The sequence below is a fragment of the Sebastes fasciatus genome, chromosome 15, assembly GCF_043250625.1.
Source record: "Sebastes fasciatus isolate fSebFas1 chromosome 15, fSebFas1.pri, whole genome shotgun sequence".
Taxonomy (NCBI): Eukaryota; Metazoa; Chordata; class Actinopteri; order Perciformes; family Sebastidae; genus Sebastes; species Sebastes fasciatus.
The window spans coordinates 9,097,652-9,123,767 of NC_133809.1; the positions used below are offsets into that span (position 1 = coordinate 9,097,652).

At 39.9% G+C, this 26,116-nt stretch overlaps 1 protein-coding gene across 4 annotated transcripts in view; it reads right to left on the minus strand.

The window, feature by feature from the left end:
• Nucleotides 1-4,963: 4,963 nt before the first annotated feature.
• mideasb (mitotic deacetylase associated SANT domain protein b) overlaps nucleotides 4,964-26,116 on the minus strand; it is a 33,147-nt gene continuing 11,994 nt past the window's right edge. For all 4 annotated transcript variants that reach the window (XM_074660561.1, XM_074660562.1, XM_074660560.1 and 1 more), the window contains exons 4-13: nucleotides 25,194-25,533; nucleotides 24,872-24,938; nucleotides 22,806-22,948; nucleotides 21,286-21,389; nucleotides 15,334-15,409; nucleotides 13,436-13,524; nucleotides 12,218-12,361; nucleotides 11,220-11,339; nucleotides 8,937-9,136; nucleotides 4,964-6,233 (exon numbers count right to left, since the gene is read on the minus strand). In XM_074660561.1, coding sequence (XP_074516662.1) covers nucleotides 6,005-6,233; nucleotides 8,937-9,136; nucleotides 11,220-11,339; nucleotides 12,218-12,361; nucleotides 13,436-13,524; nucleotides 15,334-15,409; nucleotides 21,286-21,389; nucleotides 22,806-22,948; nucleotides 24,872-24,938; nucleotides 25,194-25,533 — 1,512 coding nt within the window. In that variant the 3' untranslated portion in view covers nucleotides 4,964-6,004. The remainder of the gene's footprint in view (nucleotides 6,234-8,936; nucleotides 9,137-11,219; nucleotides 11,340-12,217; nucleotides 12,362-13,435; nucleotides 13,525-15,333; nucleotides 15,410-21,285; nucleotides 21,390-22,805; nucleotides 22,949-24,871; nucleotides 24,939-25,193; nucleotides 25,534-26,116) is intronic.

The window sequence follows — 26,116 nt, forward strand, 5'->3', positions numbered from 1 at the left end:
CAATTCATCCTCTGGGGAATATGAATATGTGAACCAAATTTCATTACAATCCATACAATAGTTGTTGAGATATTTCAGTCTGGACCTACTGAGAGTCACTTTGCTAGCACGGCTAAAAATGCTAAAGTAAACTCTGTTGTGGCAGATACCACCTCCTGGATTTGGCAGGATCTCGGCCTCAGGCTGAGAGCCCTCACATGACACCTCCTGTTGGACACAGATCTGATGTCAGGCATATACAGTATCATATCGAGGTTGAGTGTAATGACGGGTTGATGAGTGGTTTTGCATGTGTAAAAGGGGCATGAAAAAGTCCCCACATTCATTTCCTGTCTCTACCTCCTACACACACTCTTGTTCTCACAGTCTGACAGGTTTTCTCTCGACACATGCTGTCTGAGAACCTGAGGGATTTGAGGACAGTTTAATTGTACGACGGATTAGCTGTTATAAAGAACACGATGTCTTCTCTCTGTGTCTGTGTGATGGATGCTCTGCAATACCAGTGCAAATATAAGTTATCGTTAAGTTGGAGGAATTTCTCAGAAGTGTTTTTCTAAATGTAAAAGATGAGAACAATTTTTCAAACAGACACTGAGAGACGGGTGCGAATGAGCTTTCGTGCAAGTTTGTGATTCAGTGTTTCCTCGCTCTGATCTCTAAGTTTCTCCAGCTGTAGGATAGTCAGGTAAAGTTCTTACAGCCAGGATTCCTCTCCTCCCTTCCTCAACTCCCATCCCTCCTATTCGTCCTCCTCCTCCTCCTGTATCTTCCTCCTCCTCCCACGGTTTGGAACAAGTAAAAAGAGGACACATCTGAGCCGCATGCTGTTCTTGTTTGCCTTTCCCAGATTGCCCTGCTGCTGGCCCTGGTGCTAGTGGGAGTTGGCAGTTCCCCTCATCATTTTATCTCCACTGTCAGATCCTACTGCACCACAGTTATCTCTTAACCATCCTACATGGTCACAGTCATAAACACACATAGACATGGCAGTTATTTTTACATTTTCCACGCTGTAACTGCTTCATACAGGAGGTAAAAACACACTAGGTGGGTCTAAATAATCATAGTGTAAGAATGCAGCATTATTTTAAGGTGTTCTGAGTAACTTTGCACGTTGGCAGCTTCAAATTGAACTTCAGTTTCCAGAAATATGTATCTTGACATTAATATAAATGCACACTGCATGCCGCTCTTGCCTATCTGAGCCAGATATCTAATTATTGTTTTTATACTTTAAAGGAAGGCTCAATTATAACGGTAGAGTGAAGATACTGGCATCATATGAAACTAGTAAACTTAAGGAATCCATCAGTAGCAACCATGTCATACTAGCTTGTTGAGAAAGAGGCTAAATAACGCTCCAAACTTAGGCTAAAATGTTGTCGAGGAAAAACTGCCATGACCATTTTCAAAGGGGTCCCTTGACCTTTGACCTCAAGATATGTGAATGAAAATGGGTTCTATGGGTACCCACGAGTCTCCCCTTTACAGACATGCCCACTTTATGATAATCACATGCAGTTTGGGGCAAGTCATAGTCAAGTCAGCACACTGACACACTGACAGCTGTTGTTGCCTGTTGGGTTGCAGTTTGTTATGATTTGAGCATATTGTTTTATGCTGAATGCAGTACCTGTGAGGGTTTCTGGACAATATTTGACATTTTTTTGTGTTGTTAATTGATTTACAATAATAAATATATGGCTAAATTTGCGAAAAGCAAGCATGTTTGTCCACTCCAATGTTGATAAGAATATTAAATACTTGACAAATCTCCCTTTAAGGTACATTTTGATTCGATTGACATCCCTAGTTCAGTGCAATGACCTGCATGTAAAACAAGAACTTCTTAAACTAAAATTTGGGCAACAGATTTTTGTTTCATACCTATAATAAACTATTGAATATAGAATGATTGCCCACCTCTATATGCTCCGAATGCCAGATATCATTTGAGGCAAAAAAAGCACATTTATTGGGGCTATTATTGGGATGCTTTTCTCTCTCTTGCAGCTCCATATTTGGATTTAAGCCGATAAGACGTGGTGTATTTTAAGCCTAGAACAGCCTTAATGATTTTCACGAGGATACTGAGCCACAACATACTGCAGATACAACAAAGACATAAAAAGACAACAAACTAAATTTAGCTGCCACAGTAACAGAAATGTTAATTATTGCGTGTTGTTTCTTATAAAGAAAATGGCTTGTAATGAAGCAGATGCACGGCCTTTGTGAGAGTGGAACCTATTCAGTACAGTTATAACCCCAAATTAGCTTTGTGAGTTTAAAATTACAGTTGGGCTAAAAAGTGCAACAATAAAGTGACTCACTGAATGTTGTGCAGATTGTAAAACCCTCTGAGACAACCTTGTGCTACATAAATAAACTTTAAACCACTAGACTGTTTCAACGGAAATGCATTGCTAGGCAACAGCTTGGGTCCATGTTTACTTCCTGTCAGCTGATGTCATTCACATGAACTGCAACAGGAAATAAAGATTATTTTACAACTGTGAAATGGTCTATATGACCACCAAAAGGATCTGAAGTCTCCACCAAACAAACTGCTGGTGTTACAACAGCGCCCTCCTCTGCTCTCTGCAGGTACTTGAGTGGTTGAACTGCACCAACACAATGCTGCCACCTTGTGCAGCTTCTCCTCTGAAACAACACCATCACTGTAAGGGCTTGGTATGATGTTAGATAATGGAAATAAATAAATAAAAAAACGACACACTCAAAAGCTTCTTGAATATTTTAAAACTTTAATATACAGTGCTTCGTAAATCATTACTAAAAACACAGGTGGTAAAAATCAAATCGAAACAAATAAGTTACACTGTAGTAAAAAGCACTTGAGATTCCTTTCCGTTTTTCATCATTAGTGTGAACCCCATATATGAAAATAGCATAGAAAGTATGCAAACATAGAATTTCATTCATATATATTTTTCTAATCTTTAGCTAAATAAACCTTTCGTCTTAAAATTCCCTTAACCGACTGGATGAAACGAGGAAAGTTTACAGTTTTGTGTCGACAGCCTCCATTTCATCATTTCATCCATTATTCTTTTTTTTAAAACAGCTTGAAAACCTTTTTTTTCGTGGCGACAACTCCCCCCCCTCCCCCTCCGCGAGAACCTCAAGACAAGCCCAAATAAAAAGGAAATATAAATTAACATAACAAACATGAACAGTCTGCAAAACGTTTTTTTTTTTCATTGACTGGCGAATAGTTTTAACATTTGACCTCTCTCACAAAGCACACCCACACACACACTTCTAACTCACACACTCACACACACACACACACACACACACAGTCTGTGCATAGACCCAGGTTTAACTTGTGGAGTAACTGGTAATTGGAGCCGTTTCCTCCCCAACTTCCCCACCGTGGTTTGTCCTTTAAAAGGAAAATAACCCTTTAACCCATTTGTTGCTGCGGCAACAGAAGCTGGCTCCGGGCCGAAGGGCTTAACGTCGAGATATGTAGAGATCAAAACATGACGTTTCCATAGTCCAATTCAGCGCCTGTTATCAGCAACAAGGTAAACAGAAATAAAGTCAACCATAGATACACATGTTAGGGTTAGACATGAACTTATTGAGCTGATATTAACTACCAACCACCATCGTTCCTAACAAACCACTAACTGCAGTTAAATTCTTACTATATTTGCAAATCTTTTCAACAGTTTTCCCAATAAGCTACAGTATGTCACGCTGCCCTTCAGTAAACTGCTGACCCACATAGTTGAGGTTTCAACGGGAGCGTGTTAGTGTCACGAGAGTATCTACTCTCCAAAGCTTTCTGTTTCAATTTAGAGTCACCAAATATCAGCAAACAGGGATTTTAGTGTGAAAATATAAGTCTCATAACAGCCCTCCTGTAAAAACCTGCAAAATTTGAGTTAGGTTTGGTGTACAGTAAAGAATATGTCTGCCTCTCTTAATGCATGTTTGTTGATGACAGTAAATAACTTACTGACATATTTACAGTCTGTGAGAAAGTTTAAAAAAGTCAAGCTGAAATGAGCAAGAGAGTATATTATAGATGTTTATATCTGGTTCTGCCTCTCTTGTTGCATGTTTGTTGATGACAGTAAATAATATACTGACATAAGTCAAGCTGAAATGCAGGTAAGAGAGTATATTAATGATGTTGATATCTGGTTGGTTCTAAAAATCAAGTCTTGTGTCAGCATTCAAGATCTCCTGTTAAAATCTGCAAAATCTGGGTAAATAATTTAATGACATTTGATATCTTTTCAGTACTAAAAAGGAACTAAAAAATATTAAGTCTTATGTCGGCATTTAAAATCTCCTGTTAAATCCTGCAAAATCTGGGTCAAGTTTGGTTTACAGTAAATAATGTCTCTGCTTCCCTTAATCCCTGTTTGTTGATGACAGTAAATAATTTAGTGACATTTGATGTCTGTTTCTAAAGAGCAAAGAAAACTCATGTCTTATATCGGTATTTAAAGTCTCCTGTTAAAACCTGCAAACTCTAGGTGAAGTTTGGTCTACCGTTGAAGAATGCTTCTGCTTCTTTTAACGCCGGTTTTGTATCAGCAAATTATTCACTCTGGCTAAAATTTCAGGGCAGTAAGCATTTCATAAACATTGATATCTGTTTGCAAAACGTGTCTTAAATTAGTTTGTGCTGTTTGTTTGTCTTTCCCACTTCGTTATGTGTATCTATAGAGACCTGCGGTTTCAACAGTCTGAGTCAGTACCTCCTATCAGTTACAGGGTTGACAACGAGGCATCCAGAGAAGCCAGTCGTAAGCTTGAGAGGGAGAGGGAAGGCTTGGACGCTCTGGTAACAGGGGGTCAACTTGTTCTATTGCACATTACATTTCTGCCTTTTCTTCATTTCTGGCTTCCAAAAAAAATCTCACAGTTATAAACAGGCAGCAAGTAGCATTATTTTTGTTTTTTTGTTTAAATAAAAAAAAGAAAAGAAAAAGAAAAAAAGCTATGGACAAGTACGGAAAAGCGCTCAATTAAATTGCAGCCAAAACCAAGATGATATAATAATAATAATAATATTAATAATAATAATAATAATAATCAACAAGAATATTCACAAAAACAACAACAATAACCATATATAGTGACACAGGCAGAAAAAGTAACGTTTACCTGTATATATATTTATAAAAAAAACAACAACAACAGTGTAAAATTGATTGTCATTTCAAGATAAAAAGCATCAAAACATCCAAGGCATCAACAGTGAGGAACAAACTGGGAACTATAAAAAGTGACGAGGGCCGAGGGGGGATTCACAGAACTAAAGCCCAGATGAACAACGCTCACAGAGAGAGAGGGTGTACGGGGGGGGAACCCATTTGGTGCACATCATGCGTCTGAGAAAGCTTTTGGCAGCCTTGAGTGCAGAAGAGCGGCGAAACAAAGGCAACAGTTTGCACATGCCATCCATCCGTCCATCTGTCCGTCGTAGAGCAGAGAAATAACAGCACGACCCTCCGTTCGTTCGCCTCGCTGCACTCCCCCAGCTGTCAGATTTCAGTCTTCATATCGCCAAAACTTCATCCAACTGGGATGCAGCTTAAGCAAGCGCGTGCTGTGGCTCATCGAGAGAGAGGAAATAAGGAGTCCAACAAGTTCCTCGCCCGTCAAATAGGGCGAGACTTGAAGTGCTGAGGAAGGCCGCGGCCTGGCGTGGAGAGCAAGGAGAGCGCCGAGAGAGGCGGCATGGCTTTGATTTGACGGAGCCCTGTGACCAAGAGAGGTAACTCTTGAAAAGCTTTTCAAGCGGATTAAAGGGGGTGTTTTGGAAAAGCACATACACACTCATCGTTGCACACTCATTCACAAACACAGGAGTAAATCTGTCCCTGAATGTGCCACGCAACGCAACGTCTTCTTGTTCCACAAAATATACACACGGGAGGGATTCTTCTTTTATCCCCTCCTCCCGTCCCAGTAGAGATAAAGCCACGCTGCACGGTGCAGTCAAGTGTGTCTCTTACTGCCAGTCCTCGTCGTCCTCGTCGTCCCCGACCGACGAGTCGTCGTTGGTGCTTTCCCCGCCGACTTGTCGCGTCCCGTTCTGTTGCCTTGCGGCGAGCTCCTCGGCGGCTGCTTTTGCCGCAGCTCGTTCCTCAGCCTCTTTCTGTCGCAGAGCTGCGGCCTTCTTCTCCTGCTCGGCGTGGCTCTTCATGTGGGCGCTGCGGCTCTTCACCTTGGAGAAAACCCTACGGGAAAATAGAGAAGAGTTTATTGCTGAAACCCTTCTCACAAACGAAACATGGCGCTGGTAGTGGCTAGGTAGTCGTGGCTTCTTGTCGTTGACACGTGTGTCCGAGCAGCGAATTAGACTGTTGTCAGGCTATTAAATAGGCGTTATCAGTCGCTATACGCACCATGCATGTGGGTCAATAGGGGCCTACTACACCCACTAGTAGGTTTTATCATCTATTCACATGGTAGATGGTAGAAAGAAGGTATAAAAGAACACGACCTCTAGCGACCGTAGTAATTATGACAGGAGCAGAAGCCCAGGAGACCGCATCCCTTGTGAAACCAACAATGTGTAGCTGTCTTTGTGTTCGTAGTTATTTTAACCTATACCTAAAAAAGTTGTAGTTTTGTTGCGTAAACCTAAAGAAGACTTTTTGTTTGTGTTCAAAACATAAGGTTGTTATGTTAGAACGTGTTGCTTTAAAGTTTCACTTTCACAACGAAGTAGGCATAGTAGGCCCCTATTGACCCACATCTATGGTGTTTATAGCGACTGATAACGCCTATTCAATGGCCCGATAACAGTCGAATCGGGTGCAGTGAGCCACAACGCTCACTATATTTTGCCACCTGGAACGCCAGAGGAAGCGGCGCCACGGCTGAGTTGTAAAGCAACAACGTTCTCCGTTTCCTCACAGGCCGCATCAATGATGGAAGGTTTAAAGCCGTTGGGAAATTAATAATTAATGAATGACTGCTGTGGGCGCACAGGAAGCTTTCCCCACCTCTCACAAAACGCTTTTCATCAGTTTAAATAGTCTCTTAGATGAAGAACCATGAAGCCTATTTGACAATGTCAAACGATGCACAAACATAAAATGACATGGTGTTAAGTCGGGACTCTCACATCGTTCTCATTTACTCGTCGCCGGCTCAAACTGAAGAATTTTATCAGTGTATTTCATGCAGTTGGCGTGGACGACAGCTGGTCTGATTATCAGACTTTATCAAACATTATATCAGGGTCGTAGGAGGTGTTTTTTTGCACCACAACAGGGAAAAAAATAAAATACTTCTTTAAAGTTGGCTTGTCCACAGTCAAAGAATTAAACTGATTTTATTTTCTTTGTGTAAAGGAAATGACAACAGTGATTTCCGAGAGAGCTCTTAAGCAGGAGAACGTGCATCTAATCTCTGTATATTCAACCTCTGTGTTGCTGTGGACCTTAATCTGATTCAATTCAGCTTTGTGTTGTGTAGGAATTCTTACTTAGTCACGAGACCAACATGTACAATTGTCATTACATTCATGTAAAGAGGTGCATGTCTGAAAGGAGAAAGGAGCAGTGTAGGCAAGAAAAAAGCAAAGGCACGCAAGGAGCAAAATGTTAATCATTCTTGTTAGTTCAAGGAGTTTGTTGACCTTGTGTAAATCCCCTGAATACCAACGCACAACGTCAACATCATCCATCAGCCTATTGGGAACAGTGAATGCATAAAAAGGCTTGTCAGGGTGATTAATTAAGTATTCCAAAAGATGGATAGAAAGCACCAAAATAAATAGACGGAAGACAATAAAGCTTTGGTTATGCTTTCCGCAAGGATGGCTAAACGGACATGAGCTGGCGTGGAATCGTGACGAGGAAACGTTTGGATCTTTTATACTCCGTGCGGGTTTCCCCTCGTGGCAAATGGACATTCTCAAAGCTCCTCAAAGTCCATTCTCTCCGACCATCAGCGTCCACTTAGTTAGAAAAATTTGGATATGCATGGACGGGTGCAAACCTGCCGCAAGAAACCCCCGCGAAGCAACGTGCCTGATGGTGTGGCGTCACTTTGGCCATGTGGACACTCGCGACACTCGCAAATGCGGCAAGCATATATCACGCTTAACTGGGAGCCCCGTCATCATGCTTTATTTAGGATATATCACAGTAATACTCATGACTTAATTGGGTAAAACAGGCAAATCAGCTGATACTGCAAGTTCAGGTATCGGGAAGGAACAAATGGTATCGGAACACCTCCATATTCTTACACATTTCCTGTTTCTAAAGTCAGTACTTTTATAATAATAGTTATCTCTCTGTGGTCAAAGTTCAGTTTGATGTATGGAAATACGGGCGGAGTAATAACAGGCCGTATCTGAACAATGAATATCACAGCATGTGACACAGCAGTGGGTCTGTAGCTGCGTGAAATGTGCAGCAATGTGACACAATGACTGTGAAATTGCTAATAAGCCCCGCTGGATTTCCTGTAAACATACATTACCGGCCTCTGAAGTGGTGGATAATCTATATTGAGCACACTTTGAGTATTTAAAGGGCGAGGAGAAGCTCTTGTCAAATCACCGGGTAGAGTTGCACTGAACGAGAGGAGCGATGTGTGCCGTTATCTACTCTTGTGTGTCGGTTGCTAGGACACAGTTGGCAATAACAGGCCCGGTGTTGCCAGAGGACGGCCGTTATTTAATCAAAGCATGGCAGGACGCTTTGATTCTTTCAAACACCACGAGACACTTGCCTCTATTTACCAATACGTGCTCCAAGTGGGCAAGAGCAGGAGCAATATTTCCTTCAGCAATGTTGTGTTTTATATCCGGCTGGTTCGGTCTGAGGCCACTTATGTAACCGCTGCTGTCAAGCTTTGCATAAGTAAACAGAGCAGTCTCCATCACAACGGCGGTGACTGATGGGATATTTCTGATCACTGACCTGCCACACTTCTTGCAGGGGAACTCTCCCTCCTGGCCAGCTGTGCCTTTGTTGCCTGTCGACGGGCTGGTCTTGCGTGCGTTGCCGTCGTTGCGAGGTTTGGTACTGGGAGGGGGTGGCAGAGGCGGGTGGATGACCCGGGACAGCGGCTGGTCCCGCACCTCGTCCTCCGGGCCTTTCATGATCAGGACGGACCCCGGCTGCACACAACAATAAAAGTGTTAACATGAAAGACCCTGAGAGCAATTAGGGAGGAAAATAATGAGGATTTATGAGCACCTTTTATGTAGGATAATATTACAATGGCATGCACACATGTGCCAGTTAACATACACAGTTTAAGAAAACAAAAATAGCCTTATCAGCAGCTTATTATGTGCGCTACACGTCGAAATGCAACGAGGACAAAGGTTTCCTGTCGAGTCATTGTTTGCTGACAGACATAATGGGGTTACACAATCCAGAGAGGTGGACGTCAGCCAAGGTGTCTCCTCTAAAACGTCCAGCAAGGGGCAGTAAATCCACCACCCAGCCACCGGGACGAGACCAGGAAGAGTTCAAAAGGACAAATGTGTCAAAGTCTGATGAAGCCGGCTGAGGTTTCTAAGCAGGATCATGCAGGATGTTCCTGTATTAGCTTCCCACCTCTCCTAAACGGGTTTACTCTAAATTCATGCATATCTGAGTACACGTAGGTGTGAGTGTGTCTGGATGAATGTGAAAACAAACAAAGAATATTAAGGAATTAAAAAACTCCTTTGATCAAAGTACTTTCAAGGCTTTGAGGAGGTAAACTTCTGCATACATAAGAGACAACACACACTGTATGGTAATTAGAATATAACCACTACAGTATTAATTAACTCAACACAACAATGACAGTAATCCCTCTGGAGCGCTGACCTACTTCTGTGGTTTATCATGATGGAAATTACATCTGAAAAAAGTAGTGGTTGTATAATATTCATGGACAAGACATTATCGGATGTTCTCTTTTTAAACGACGTGTACATCGGTGAGCATCTGGTGGCCTAGTTTTTGCGGTGTGTCCCGCACTGTTGGCTCTAGCCTGCCTGTGTCTATGGTGTTTTGGCTGATTCGGCATGTTGAATCGGCGGCGGAACTCGTCGGTGAGAGAAATCACCCTGATTGGCGGTTCAGTTTCAGCAAATCAGTGCATGAGAAGAGAAACGGAAGTGAGGAAAGCAAGCCAACGAGTAAAGTACACAGAAGGCTCTTCTCATGTTTCATCTTCATCTCATCTGATCATTCCAACACACGGATATTTTCACAACGACATGGCCATCTGGAATGAAGCTAAGAAGTGAAAATGCTTGTCAAACGCTGCTTTGTTTCATGTACGTATCATTACAACGGTTTGCATGTCCGCTGTACTCGGTCTTCCGGTTTCCCTTTTTGAATGATGAATACAGACTACTATAACCTGCTTCTGTGGAGAGTTATTTCCTCTCACGCTGGTGCAGAACATACATGGTAGTTGTTTACGGCTGTAGTCTTTGCAGTGTGTTCGAGTGCAACTTTTGGCCCAGACAAAGGCTACGTGAGGCGGCGCAACAGTCGGGCTTCGTCGCTGCTACTTCTCTGATGTCGGTTTAGTGCGTCTGATTAAAAAGCTTTGAGAGTTTGTGATGACAAGTGTAACGTGTTTTGCTGCCACAGAGGAAACACATATTCACTTTACTTCTTTACTGCAGAAACGGAGCAAGAAGCAAATAATCTGTCAAGCTGCTGTCACTGAATGTCGTGATGAGGAGCTCAGAAAAAAACAGTTTGAACAGAGAGAGGAACTCATTGTGATCACTTTCAAGAGCCCGACTGGAGAGTGCGTGTGAGCTAGTGACTCAGAAAGAAGATGAAGCATTTCATGTCTCACTTTTATGACAGAAAAGGCTTCAAGGATGAGGACCATCTTACCCTCGAACTATCAGTGTCTCTGGGAAACAAGTCTAGTCTGAAAGTGTCTTCAAAAGAGAGTTTCTCCAAAATCATGTGTTGGAAATAATATTTACTTCCTCAGCTGTTAATACAATTGAGGGCTCAAAGCAAACTGATCACAGACAAAAACAACTGGGAGTTAGTTAATGTTGGAAAGTACAAAACAGTGACGTTGTGGTTTACAGAATGGAATCACATCCTTTAACCTCTTTCATCTCTGAGGGCAAAGACACTCTTCGTCATGTGGGACGACCATTCATCCCCTTATCTTATTATTATATTTCCCTTCCTTTCCCATGCAGAGCTGATCATTAATTTCACACTCACATTCTCAGCCGTCTGCAGCGTGTGCGTCGCCGTGGTGGGGCCGACATCCTGTTTCCTGTCAGCTGACCCTTCCCACTTCCTGCTGTCCTCCTCCCTCTGTGGCTCCAGTCTGTGAGAGCCCTGTTGGTCCAAGGAAGACACAAGGAGAGACGTTTAGAGCTACATGCCTGTTTAGAAAGTGTTGCACATGAGAACTGTGTCAAAGTGCATTTCCTGAACATTAGTTTTAAGGTATTTCTATGTGACTGGATGATAAGCAGTCGATGTAGCTTTGCACAGTCACTATAACAACCACCGAAACTGTACCTGTAATGTTTCTGTGGATAAAATAACTCTCTATTAACGCCGAGGACAATATGGTGGCCTAGCCGGAGAGAGCTGCAGCCGTTAACACAGTTCATTTTAAGACTCAAGCGGTCAATGAAGATATTCTGAGCTGCGTTATTTCTGAACCGACACGCTGCAGTTTCACATCTAAATAAAACTATTTCATGCTTAATCAGATCAGCCTGCAGTCAAACCAGATCGGTCCATTAGTCACCTGCTTACTACTTTTGTAAACTGTTTTCAGTAAAATCATTGAAGGGGAGACATTTGAAACATTTAACTAACAGATAATGTCCCCAGTTCATTATTTACATTAAGACAATTATTTTTTGTATTACAAGTTTTCTGAAATGTGATGTTTAAATATGTAAATGAGGCATTATGTAATGCTAACTTTTGGTGAATTTAGGAGAAATCTACAGACACAAACAGACAAAGTAGTAAAATAAACACCTAAATGTGTATTTTGGATATTTTCTCTCCACTAGTCTGAAAGAAGACAAGTTATGGAAGGAAAATAGTCCAAAATCTCAAAATTAAAATCAATATTTTGTGTCCTGTAGATATTTCTGGGTCACAGACATTTGTTAGTTTTGTTTTAGTTTATGTTTTATACATCAGCAGCAACACACATCTGTTTCTGCAGTACAGATATTAACTACGTCACTGACCTTGTGGTCCGTCTCCTCCTCGGTGGTCTTGCTCTCCAGAGGCTCCGCCTCGCCGTACATCAGCAGCCCGTTGCGGCCGATCTTGACGTGTTTCTTGTACGTGTAGTAAAACTCCACACACTGCGCCACTGACTTAGTGGTCACCTGTGAACCACACACAAACACACATTCCCTTTTAATGGAGTGTTAATTACTCTCTTTTTTTTTTTTAAATGTCACTGCATGTTACTGAACACATAAGGTCATTTTTAAGGCATTTTGGAGCTGCTAAAAAACACAGTCCTGTGCTGTTGTGGAGAAAGACAGAGCAACGCCAGATGATGTGCAGCTTTTTTACACATCGTCTGTTTTTATTCTGTATATTTGTTTTATTTTTGTTTTTTAAAAGGGACTTTATGCAAGAATCAGAAATCGCTTGTTAACAGTGACAACTGTGGCCGTAAAGTCAGCGACAGTCCTGTTGCTTGTGCTTGCACTACGTAGGCGCGAGCGAGCATCGGTCAAAACAGTGAGGCGACACACAGGGGACTGTGTGTCACAGTATCACGATATATTTCACACGATTGACATCTTCCGTTGGATTTTCCCCCGGAAAAAACGTCCCACATGCGTCACATTAAAAGTCTACAGGCAGATAGAGGAAACCCAGAAAGTTGCGGAAGGTCTCAATTTTTAGGTTACAACCTGTTCACACATTGGCACTAACAAAAAGGATTTATACGTGTAAAAACGTACATACAGTCCCTTTAAACCCCTGACGTGTAAATGTCCTTCTTTAGATAAAACAATAAAATAAGATTTATTTGAGAAGCTTCCTTGCGGCTACTCGCTACAGCAGAGATGATGTCAAGCACAACAAAAAGCCTAAAGCTCATTCTCAAATCACATTTTAGAAGCCTTCTATCTGGTGTTTTTTGGCCAATGAACACTGAATAACTCTGATATACTTTTGTCCTCCCTCTTCATCACTGAAGTGGTGAAAACAAGCAAAATGAAATAGCTTTGCAGTCTGGAAAAACAATAATCGACTGCGACACTGCAAATAATTAAACGAGAAGGAAACATAGTTCCAGAGTGACTCTACTTCCCTTTCCCCCGCCCACCCATTGTCAGAGTAAATACTGTGTGCACACTGTTTTTCAGCCCACAGCCACTACAGTATGTGGCCTTCACTGGAAACATGGAGTTTTCAGTGTGTTTGGAACAACCACAACATACCTGTTTCTGCACCATGAAGAAGTCCTTCTTGTGTGCAGTGATGCCTTTGTTGAACTGGCGTCTCTCCGCTGCGGTCCAGCTGTCTGATCCTGATTAAAAAAGAGAGAAAGATGCAGCAGTTTATAAAGTATCTGCTTCCAGACTGAATGTGTGGAGACCCCCACAAATTCAATCCCACCCCCCAGCCTTAAAACCACACTCACACACACACACACACAGTTAAATCACTGGATAAACAATGGCTCTCCTGTCTTCTGCTTGGGATTAACCACATGCTGTAAACCCCCTCCCTGTTCCCCTCCTTCCCTCATCGCGTTGACCCTGACAATCCTCCAGTCACCCACTACTACCCCCACCCACCACCCACCACTCACCACCACCCCGACACTCTCACTACTGCAGCTGCCACTGCTCTGAGGCCTTAGAAAGTCACTGCTAGATGGTTAAAAGAAACAGGGGAGGAAAATGTTTTTTGACACGCCCATTATTATGACTATGAACACAAACATATTCAGAATTCATCTCGCCTGAAATCAGGATTTTCAACTTATTATTAACGTTTGTTTTGAGCGTCTGAAGACCAGCTGGGTTTATCAGATAAGGCAAAAATAGACGCCATTATTTACAAATTTAGTCAACTTTCTGTAATAATTTACTCATCACTGTCACCATGTTGGTGCAGTAAATCTACGGCTGCAATTGACAATTATGTTCCTTATGAATTGACTATAGTCCTGTCACAATATCAGATTTTCATTACATGATTATTGTGGCCAAAAGAATTCACGATAACGATATTATCGCGATATCTATAGAAAATTAGATATCGCGAAAATCACCTGTCAAATTCATCTTTAACTTTGATTATTGTGCGTTTTAGGGCTGCAACTAACAATTATATTATTTTATTGATTAGTTGTTTGGTCTATAAAATGTCAGAAAATGGTGAAAAATTTAAGAAGCTGAAATCAGATCATTTTTACTTTAAAAAAATATATAAAAAAATACTCAAACCAATTTATCGATTATCAAAATAGTTTGCGATTAATTTATAGTTGACAAGTAATTGATTATTTGTTGCAGCTCTAGAGTGTTTTATCATTTTTGGCCACTATATTACACTCAAAATACGAGTGTAGGGAGGTGGAAAAAGAGTCTGTAACCATAACTTTACAAATTAATGGTTTAAGAGGCGCTAGATTATCTATACAATATTAGCATATATGTATTGTTAACATTCTAGCAATATTTCAGTTTATAAATATCTCAGTTATCGTCAATACCAGTATATCACTGACCCCTATCTGACTACTATTTTCTCGATAAATCAATTAACGGTTGGTTCAGGAAATGTAAGAAAATAGGAAAAAAAATTATTGTTGACATCTTGAAATAACTTGTTTTGTCCGCTCAACAGTCTCAAATCCAAATATTATCAATTTATTATCACATAAGACGAAGAAAAACTGTAAAATCTCATGATTGAGAAGCTAAAATTTGGGAATGTCTGCTTGAAAAATGACTAAAACTTATTATCAAAATAGTTGACTTTCTATCCATCGACCAATCTTTGACTAATCGTTTCATCCCTTAGTAAATCACATCTAGAGCTGCAACGACTAATCAATTAGTTGTCAATTATCAAATGAATCGCTATTTGTAGTGTAGTGTGTTATCAACTATTTTGATAATCAATTAACCGGTTTGAGTCATTTTTTATGAAAAAAAAGTAAAAGTTCTCTGATCCAGCTTCTTAAATGTGAATATTTTCTGGTTTCTTTACTCCTCTATGACAGTAAAGAAAATAATCAACAGATTAATCGACAATAGAAATAATCATTAGTTGCAGCCCTAATTACATCCATTTATTACTGCATGTAAAAAAGTATATGACTTACCTGAGAAGTGATAATTGGCCAGATGATGAGATTTGGGGAAAAGTGGATTCCTCAGCATCAGGAGAGACAGAGCCGCCTGAAAAACAAACAAAGTGAACACACATTAGCTGGTGATTGTTATGAGCCTTTATACAGCAGGTCACTCCTGACTCTTGGCTCTATGAGGAGCTCCTTTTGTGCTTCATAAACCCGTAAAAATACAACGAGCCAAACAATGAGCCCGTTGCTTACAGGTAACCAGGCAGCGAGATAACCATCGCTCTCATTTCTCCTGCATGTATCAGGTACCTGTTATATCATTATATCACTCGCTCTGATGTCACAATCACAATCAACTCTGTGCTCCTTGAGAAGGAAAAAGTCTCGACTGTGCATGATTGTTGAAAGACGGCAGTTTGAGTCGGACTGCTGCAGAGAGTGGGCGCTTTGACACCCCCCCCCCCCTCCATGCTCGTAGTTTCCTTGACAACGCTGGACCAGTGTTGGTCGCTAGGGCCTGAAATCTCCACCAGCACCACCACAAAGCACTCCGACAGCTCTGCTGTTACTCTGAGACTCAACTCCAGCGAGTACATCTCCAATAATGGAAGTATCGATTTAGGATCAGCGTTTAAGTCACCGTAAATACAAAGTAATGCACATTGTTTAAATGTGTTTTCCCTCTCTCTTCTCCTCCCTCTCCTGCAGGAAGGGCAGCTGAAACATCAGACACTGAGAACAATAATATCCATATCATGTGCAATATTACTTTTTCTATTTTAGTTTACATATTTTACTACATGTACACGTATCTTACTTTTATTGTTCCTCTATTAATCACTGGTGTTAATATGACTTCTTATACACTTTATATTTTTCCTCTTTTTACCTATTCTTATGTTGTTATAAGTTACTTATCTATTTTAGTTTACTTATTTTACTACATGTATCTTACTCTTATTGCTATTCTATTTTGCACTGTTGTTAATATGACTTCTTATACACTTTATATTTTACTCTGTTATGTTTTTTATTCTTATGTTGTTGTAATTTTGAGCAATCCTCTTATCTCAACTTGATCAGTGTCAAATAATTCATCTATAAGATGATAATAAGGTAACTTATTGTTGTAAAACAGGTCTTTTTTAGACAAGAAAAAAACAGTCTATTGATTAAATATGTGATCTTAATATGTAACATTTAGAAAGATTAGGTGCCACCAATATCTAAACATGTTTTTGCCAATCATATAAAAGCGCTTTGTAATTTTGTCCCAATATTGCTTGATATTGCTATTTGCCTTTATGTTGTAAAGCACTTTGTAACCTTTGTTTAGAAAAGTTTTATTATTTTTATTATTATTAATATTAGAGCTGCAACAATTAGTTGATTGACAGAAAATGAATCAGCAACTATTTGCATAAATGATTAATTGTTTAAATCTGGTGCTTTTTCTTTTCTGAACATTATAATAAATTGAATATCTTTGGGTTTCGGACAAAACAAGATATTTGAAGACATCTTCTTGGGCGCTAGGAAATTGTGCCAGGATTTTTTTTTACTTTTTTAAACACCAAACGAGTAATTTATTAATCAAGAACATAACTGGAAGATCTGTTATGAACTACATGAATATTAATTATTAAAATAATTGCTAGTCACAGCCCAAATTATTATCATTATAATCATTCAAATTAGTCAAATTCAAGGGGACCCATAATGCTCATTTTCAGGTTCATACTTGCATCTTGGGTATCTACTAGAACATGCAGCGTTTCTGTGGGGGAGAATAACTTATTTTGGCGTAGACTTTGGGCTTTGTAACTTTGCAGACCTTTTACATGCACAAAAAAAAAACCTATATAACACAAAAAAATGGGAAAAAGCACAAAAGGTCCTCTTTAACTTTGCATCAAAAGCTATTCTGAGACGCTAAGATTTCCTCTTTATTATCAAAGCATCCCTGTTTCTCTTAAATAATAATAAATATGACTGCTGGTATTTCAATGGGGGTGACGTAACAAGGAAAGAGCCACTTGAGATGCTGCCTTATGACATTTTACAGTGACCTCTATTTGGCCTCATTACCACAAACAGCACGGAGCGCGTTGTTGCTGTGGCACGGCACATTTATTATCATAAGGTGTGTTTTATATTAGCATGGCAACGTGCTTTAAATAGCTCTTTCATACAGAGGTCAAGGATGGACTCAGTGGATATCTGCACTGCGAGCTGCACTCGCCCTGATGTAATTAGCGGTCTGACAGTGATGCAATAGGTATGAGACACAGGAAGCATCATTGCTGCAGTATAGGTGGAGCTCCCATCTGACCAATCACATTTCTTGGTGACACTATGAGCGACTGCTAGTAAACATTTATGACTCTTTCCCGACCTTCCTCTCACATATTTATGACTTGGATGTTTTGTCTGGTTGCTCAAGATGCTTTCAAGCGCAGCAACAAAATAAGTCATGCATATAATATAATTACAGTATATGATTAAGGGCCATATACGGTATAATGGTGCACATTTCACCTCAGGACAAAACAAGGTGGAACATGGCTACAACACAGTTTCCTAAAGCATGGCGTGACGTCTCTTCCAAGGTCTTGTTATGTCTGACAGTCAGCCCCAAACCCAAAGATATTCAGTTTGTTATCACATAAGACAAAGAAAAGCAGATTTGAGGAGCTGGAACTAGAGAGTTTGTGCTTGAAAAATGACTTAAAAAACGGGTTCATCTGCGTTCTTTTCCATTTTTTTCAAATGAAAACGCCAACTCAGCTGTTAGTAAAAAGCAGTGATGTAGGATACCAAAGTAATCATGAAGCTAATCAAATTAGGTTATGAACAACGTGAACACTAGCACTAGCTGAGTCAAAGTTAGCTGTGCTAAGTTTGGATTTGCATTTGCATGTATACTCTCACGTTCTGCTAGGTAAAATTACTGTTTTTGTGAATGGAGTCTGGTGGCTTTCAAGAGAGTGATATAACCGCTTAAGTTCCCCGTCAGAAAGCGCTGTCTGAGGTAAAGCGGCTGTGGACAGGAGCAGCAGAAAAATTAATTTTAGCCACCTAAAAAAGTTTAGTTTAAGTGTACGCTGTATTTTCACACAAGAGTTACTGGTCTACCGCTGCTTCGATCGGTTACTTTGTTTGTGTTATTGTGTGACATCCGCATCCGAACGGATGTGGCTTAGCTTCCGCGCTGGTACGTCAAACTGGGAGCATGCCGACCGCCATCTAAGTTACTTTGTGTAACGTTAATATACTGACTAATACACCTCTTCTTAACATACAGTGACCAAGCAAACTCTGGCGAATGGAGTGTGAAAAATTGTCCAGATATACTACGAGCAATGTCACTCTCTATTTCATAGAGAGCGCGATATTGATTGACTTTCAGTGTCGATTTTGACCAGTGAAAATATGTTGGAGGTGCGCAAAACTTTGCATAAATAGAGAGCCAGGGCGAGCGATTTTTCAAATAAGCAACACATTGCTTTGCCTGTTCACTGATGCACGGAGCAGTTAGGAAGAGGTGTAAGGATGTACTGTGTATATATATATATATATATATATATATATATATATATATATATACATATACATATACATATACATATACATATACATATATATATATATATATATATATATATATATACATATATATATATATATATATATATATATACATATATATATATATATATATATATATATACACTATACATGTAGCATCATGCAGAAACCTACGTCAGGTCACGTCACACTAAAACATACATACTTTGACCAAAATTTGAATGTTCGAATTTGAAGACATTGGGAACACCACTGGGAAGCTACAGAATGAAAATAAAATAAAATAAAATAAAATAAATAAAATAAATAAAATAAATAAAATAAATAAAATAAATAAAATAAATAAAATAAATAAAATAAATAAAATAAAATAATTAATTAAAATTAAATAATGGTCTTGCCCTTTAAACTATTAATCGACTACCAAAACAGTTGCTGTTTAATTTTCTGTCTATTGTTTAATCCACTAATGATTGAGGTGTGATTACAGTTAACCCTGTGCATCACACCTCATTGAAAGCATGTGAAGCTCTGGTGCTCTCCATCGTGGCATCACTCCACACCTCTGGCTAAATAACACTATCTCAGTCATCTCAAGCCACCACAGCAGTTTCAGTACACAGCAGACTGAAAGTCTACAGATCAGTCACTTCCGTTCAGTAATCATTGACAGCTCACATGAAGGCATTCAATCACTACATTTACATGCACACCAGAGAAAGCAGGTTAGTGGAAGATATCGGGTTACGGCAGGAAGTCGGAGGACACGTGTACGTGCACTGCAGCAACCTGATTACTTTAAACGTGGCGTTCACATGCAGCTGGTCAGTAATCACTTTCTCCTACCTGCTATGAGTTTCAAACTAAGCCTGGCATACTGTCAGTGTATTAGTGAGATATGAAGCTACACTTTCACATGTTTTTGTCCTGGTTGGACTTAATTATGTTGGATACAAGGATGCACCGCTATGAATATAAAGATCTTTTCTTTCATTCCACCTCACTACTGTCACAAAAGCACTATCTTTGCATTTGCACATATATAAAAACCCTGTTCGAACAACTTTAAGGGTTTACAAGACTAAGAAATCAGGATTCACTTGCAGAAAAAAAGCTGTTAGTCAGATTTTATTAATCTTAATTAACCCTGATTAAAGAAACCAGGCTTCTCGTTTATATGACGAGAAACATGAAGTGCTTAATTAAGTGCATATAAACAATCTGATGCTTCTGTGCACTAACAAAGTCTGGTCATTAATTCTATTAATGCTACTATGGAAATAATGAATATAATTATGTGCATGAGGCTTTACATTCTCTTTCATTCAAGACAGGAATGCTTTTAAAAGAATGATTCATTTTTTAATTTCAAAATGATTTATGACTAAAATAAACCCCCCATTGTCTAAAAACTACTGTAATGCATTTTTTATTTTATCTTTCAATCATTCTTTAAAGCCCCTGAAAGCTAGTATTCCTACTAGGGCTGGGCAATATATCAATATAATATTGATATCAGTGACATGAGGCCAGAAATCGTCTTAGATTTTGGATATCGTAATATGGCACAAGTGTTGTCTTTTCCTGGTTTTAAAGGCTGCATTACAGTAACGTGATGTCATTTACCAGACTGTTCTAGCTGTTCTATTATTTGCATTTACCCACTTAGTCATTATATCCACATTACTGATCTTTCTTTATCAAAAAATCTCATTGTGTAAATATTTTGTGAAAGCACCAATAGTCAACACTACATTATTGTTGCAATATTGATATCAAGGTATTTGGTCAAAAACATCATGAAATTAGATTTTCTCCATATCGCACAGCCCTAATTTCTATAACATTAAATATGAATGACTATATAAAACATCTTTATCTATAATATATTAAGCATTTTACCAGTCAAAGACTGAGTTAATCTGTTTCATCAGTAGTGTTCTGGTATGATTTGATTGACCGTGACCAAACAACGCATGCTGCTAAATCCTGATTGGTGCACAGAAGTGCATGACATCACCTTTTTTTCTCCAACTGAGCCCTGCTCACGTCAAACCAGTGAGAAGAGCACAGAGAATAACACAGATACAGATATTTCTCTCATGCAAAATAACCAAAATTGTTCTGACTTTGGCAGCAAATACTATGTTAATGCAACATGCCATCACTCGGGAAAATAACATTTAATGGCCTGTAAGAATGAAGTCTTTAAAAATCTTCTGTGTGAAACTGAAAGTTTTAAAAGGAATACGTGTCGAGTCAGTCTTTAAGAGTGAAAACAGGTTGGTGTGCATTTGTGTTAGAACCTGACTGACAGGTCATTTTTCTATTAATCGTGGACGTCCCTGCCTCGTCAGCGAATATGGATTGTTCTGTTGTTCTCACCATTATGTCCCCTTTGCTCTCGTACAGACAATGGTGGGCTAACTCCTGGTTGGTGCCTCCTCCACACAAAACACTGGAGCAGGCCAGGTGCATTAGGTCTTCCACTGAAACACAGAGAAGAGACTGAGAGTGAGAGCAACCGAAAGAAAATATATTTTTTTAATTGTTATTATTTAGCAGACAGTGGTGACAATGTTTTCTTCTTGAAAGGGAGAGAATGAACATAAAAAAACTGTAATTAGAGGATAATTCTTTTTATTTATTTATATGAAACGGTAAATAGTAAATTATGCAGGATCAGCACAACTCCGAGTCCAAAACAAACTTCCCCACAGTGACAAGTCTATTTTACCATATTAAATTGTCTCATGAACCTGGAAAATTTAAAATTTCTCTTATCTTGTCACTGAAAATGCAAGTATCTAAATGTAATATGGAAAAAATGAAGAAATGATTTGCAGCTTGAGGATGAGTTATTGGACACACCCTACTGTAAGTGATAACAACAGAAAGGGACTTCTGTATTCTGTAAACAAGGAAATGACTCAATAAAAATGTGTACATTTTAAGAAAGTCAGTCTGTTCCTGATTATTTATATACAAAAATATATATAAGTTAGGGCTGTCAATCAATTAAAATATTTAATTGTGATTAATCGCATGATTGTCCATAGTTAATCGCGAATAATCACAAATTAATGGCACATTTTTTTATTTTGTCAACATGGGAGTGGAAAAATATGCTGCTTTATGCAAATGTATGTATATATTTATTATTGGAAATCAATTAACAACACATAACAATGACAAATATTGTCCAGAAACCCTCACAGGTACTGCATTTAGCATAAAACAATATGCTCAAATCATAACATGGCAAACTGCAGCCCAACAGGCAACAACAGCTGTCAGTGTGTCAGTGTGCTGACTTGACTATGACTTGCCCCAAACTGCATGTGATTATCATAAAGTGGGCATGTCTGTAAAGGAGAGACTCGTGGGTACCCAGAGAACCCATTGTCATTCACATATCTTGAGGTCAGAGGTCAAGGGACCCCTTTGAAAATGGCCATGACAGTTTTTCCTCACCAAAATTTAGCATAAGTTTGTAGCGTTATTTATCCTCCTTCCTGACAAGCTGGTATGACACAGTTGGTACCAATGGATTCATCAGGTTTCATGTAGTCTAGTCTAGTTTCATATGATGCCAGTATCTTCACTCTACCTTTAAAACTGAGCCCGCTACAACCTAAAAATCTCAAGTTAATGTGTTAAAGAAATGAGTGGCGTTAAAACAAATTTGCGTTACGTGTTAACATTAGCATTACTGTGTTAACAGCCCTACATTATAAATAAATGGAGAGAAATCACAATAAAATAATGGGGATATACTTGTTAGCCACCTCACATAAGTAAGTAAAAAAAAAATCCTGCAACAACAATCTGTCTGCCGGTATTTATACTTTCAGTTTGAGGTGATGTAACAACTGTGAAATACTGCATTTGTTGCTTTTTCTTACCTTTCTGCTGGAAGTCCGGTTTCTCCTCCAGCTCATTCAGCGGCACCCAGACCAGCTCCGCTCGATGATGATCCAACTCGACAGCTGACCGCTGCCTGAGCTCTGGAACCTCCGCCTGGTACCGCGACCCAATATTTATCCGTCTGGGAACAGGACATCAGTGTGAGTGACAAGGCGTTGAATTTGATCTATTCAGCGTTCATTAAGTGTCTGCGCTGTTCAGACATCATATATCAATATCAGATTTCTTTTTAAGAGTGAAGCTCTTGTTTTATTTCGGAGAGATCACATTTGGATTTCTTGGCTTCTTCTTTCTGATCTTTAAATAGTCACAGGAAGATCGTTGAGGCTCTGAGCACTGCAGTCTTTGCACTGCTTTGAATTCCAGCTGGTTATACAGCTCTCTTTTGTCCTCTCAGCATAATGCATAAAATGCAAATTCAAAATTTGTGTTTTCAACAAAGTGCACTTCTTCAATTCACTGAACCGAAAGCAAATCCTCATCCTGGTGTGTGTGACAAAGGTCGCGTTCAAGCAGGAAGAAAGACTCCAACAAATGCATCTCTGTGGGTTTACATGTCAACTGAAACCAGATACCTCGGTGTTATGGTTGTGAGAATAACGCCGTGTTACATTAACAGACAATCCTGTTCCAGCATGCCCCCTCCCTCCCCCTGCATTTCCAGTAGGCCTGCAGTATTTCAGTGTGTGTGTGTGTGTGTGTATGTATTCTGGCAGCCTCCCTCAGGGAAGGTGGGCTGCTAAAGGTTGAACGGCGATGGCTCTGGTGTGTTTGGGAGTAAACCAGGCCCGGCTGAAAGCGTGATTTATGGGAAGCTTCTCTGGCTCGTCTCTGACTAACTGCTGAGCAGCTGGCACCGGTCGGAGGAACAGCTTGCACAATGCACCCCATAAAGTGCACCTCGCTGTCGATGCAACTACAACATAACTACCCGAAAAAAGACTGATAGTTTAAGGGGTTAAACTAAATAGAGTCTCAGTGTCCTCAAAGCTCCCCTCTCACTGCTGCTCTAATTGTCATAAACATCCAAGGTATCAGTGTCTGTGTTTACATTTATGGAGTAACTTTGCGGTTGGCCGCGTTCCACTGGAGGTCTTGTTTGGTTCAAGTTGTTTACACGTACCGTTGATATCCTGCAAGTTTAAAGTTATAATCTTTGTCAAGAAATCAAACCACATTTTCTCTACAATTTATGGTTAGTATTTTTTATCATATGTATTTACAAGTGACCTCTCTGTATAGTAGTTTTTATTGTTAATTTTCTTAACCGATAGTCGACCCTTGTTACCCGATTATTAACCGTTAACCAACAAGATTTGTGCCTCGCATGCAGCGGTGTACCAGCTGCAGGAGTACAACAGATATTCGTTGACGGGACTCCCCAGTTCACCGTCCGGGAGCGTTAACTTAGCAGCTACGATGCTGCGTGTAGTGTCGTGGACATGCAGCCACTTTCCCAGTAAAAGTCTCCACCGCACATTTAGTTTAGTTTAGCAGGTTGTCAGCCGTGTGTCTGTCCAGCCCTACTGGTATCAGACTGCAGTTATTACGCACTGACTCTTTATTAACCTTATACATAACCAAAACTCCATTATCTGTGCATGTACGACGTTAACGACCACCGGCCTCTGATGAACTTACTGCCATTATCTTTCAAAAGGTCTTAAGGATTTCATTTGACAGTTGATATAGAGCTGTTATGACAGGATGCACTCTCATTGAGAGAGACATTAGACTGCTTGATGAGATCAGAAGGCGAACGCTGGCGCTAATGCTAGCTGTGGATGACAGGGCGGAAGATTCCAGTGGTAACAGCGGCGCAGCCTTAAAGGATGGGTTTAGTATTTCAAGAAGTACTGTGTTCTCTTTCAGGACATTTCATGATCCAGCCCGGTGTTATGGTTTTGAATAATTCATAGCAGAGCTACTAGTCCTGCTCTGCTCTGCTTTTGAGTGCTCATACAATTTCGACCCAAACCCCCAAAAACCTTTTCCACAATGGAAGAAGAAGATAATTTGGGGATGTTGAGAGGGAAATACTCACGGCTCTATGCTGACTGGAGTGGCCTCGCCAATAGCAGACAGAACTGGTGGTGTGATGTCGCAGCTGTCTGAAAGAGCAGCAACACAAAATCCACTCAGTGATGTTATCAAAGAGGTTTCTGCTGCAATCACAGGAGTTATATTCTGTTATACAGGAAACTCAAATATCAAATGCACAAATCAGTCTAATATTTACACAGCGACTATCCTAATTCACTTACAAACCACACATATCGTCAGACATTTTTTTGGCAGATGCTTCATATTTGAAATGTGGATGATTCAGTGAGGTCTTATGAACTTCTTTTTTTTTTTTTACTTACTGGAGCGCAACAGGCTGCGTGTTGCAGACTTGGGTGTTATAGGAGGCGGCAGGCCCTGGCTGCTGGCGGCAGCAGAGGACAGGAAGGTGGAGAAGTAGAGGCCAGAGCCCTCGCGGATGGGGCTGAGGATTGGCGGAGGCGTGTAGGGGGGGATGGAGAGCGGGTTTTCGATGAGGCGGACGGGGGAACGTAGGTGGCTCTGGTAAGGGGTGATGCTGGAGTAGACGGGAGGGGCGATGAAAAAAACGGGTTTAGGCGGCGGGATGAAGAGAGGCTCGGGCCGGGGACGCCGTTTAGACTTTTTGCCGTCATCGTCTTTCTCCCCTTCGGTTCTTCCATTCTGGTGAGGAAAAAATATTTTAAGAGGCAGATTTATCTACTGTGATACATCATTTCATATATATATATATATATATATATATATATATATATATATATATATATACTAGGGCTGTCAATCGATTAAAATATTCTTTATCTGTTCAAAATGTACCTTAAAAGGGAGATTTGTCAAGTATTTAATACTCTTATCAACATGGGAGTGGACAAATATGCTTTCTTTATGCAAATATATGTATATATTTATTATTAGAAATCAATTAATAACACATAACAATGATAAATATTGTCCAGAAACCCTCACAGGTACTGCATTTAGCATAACAAAAATATGCTCAAATCATAACATGGCAAAGTGCAGCCCAACAGGCAACAACAGCTGTCAGTGTGTCAGTGTGTTGACTTGACTATGCCTTGACTTGCCCCAAACTGCATGTGATTATCATAAAGTGGGCATGTCTGTAAAGGGGAGACTCGTGGGTACCCACAGAACCCATTTTCATTCACATATCTTCAGAGGTCAGAGGTCAAGGGACTCCTTTTTAAAATGGCAAATGACAGTTTTTGGAGCGTTATTTAGCCTC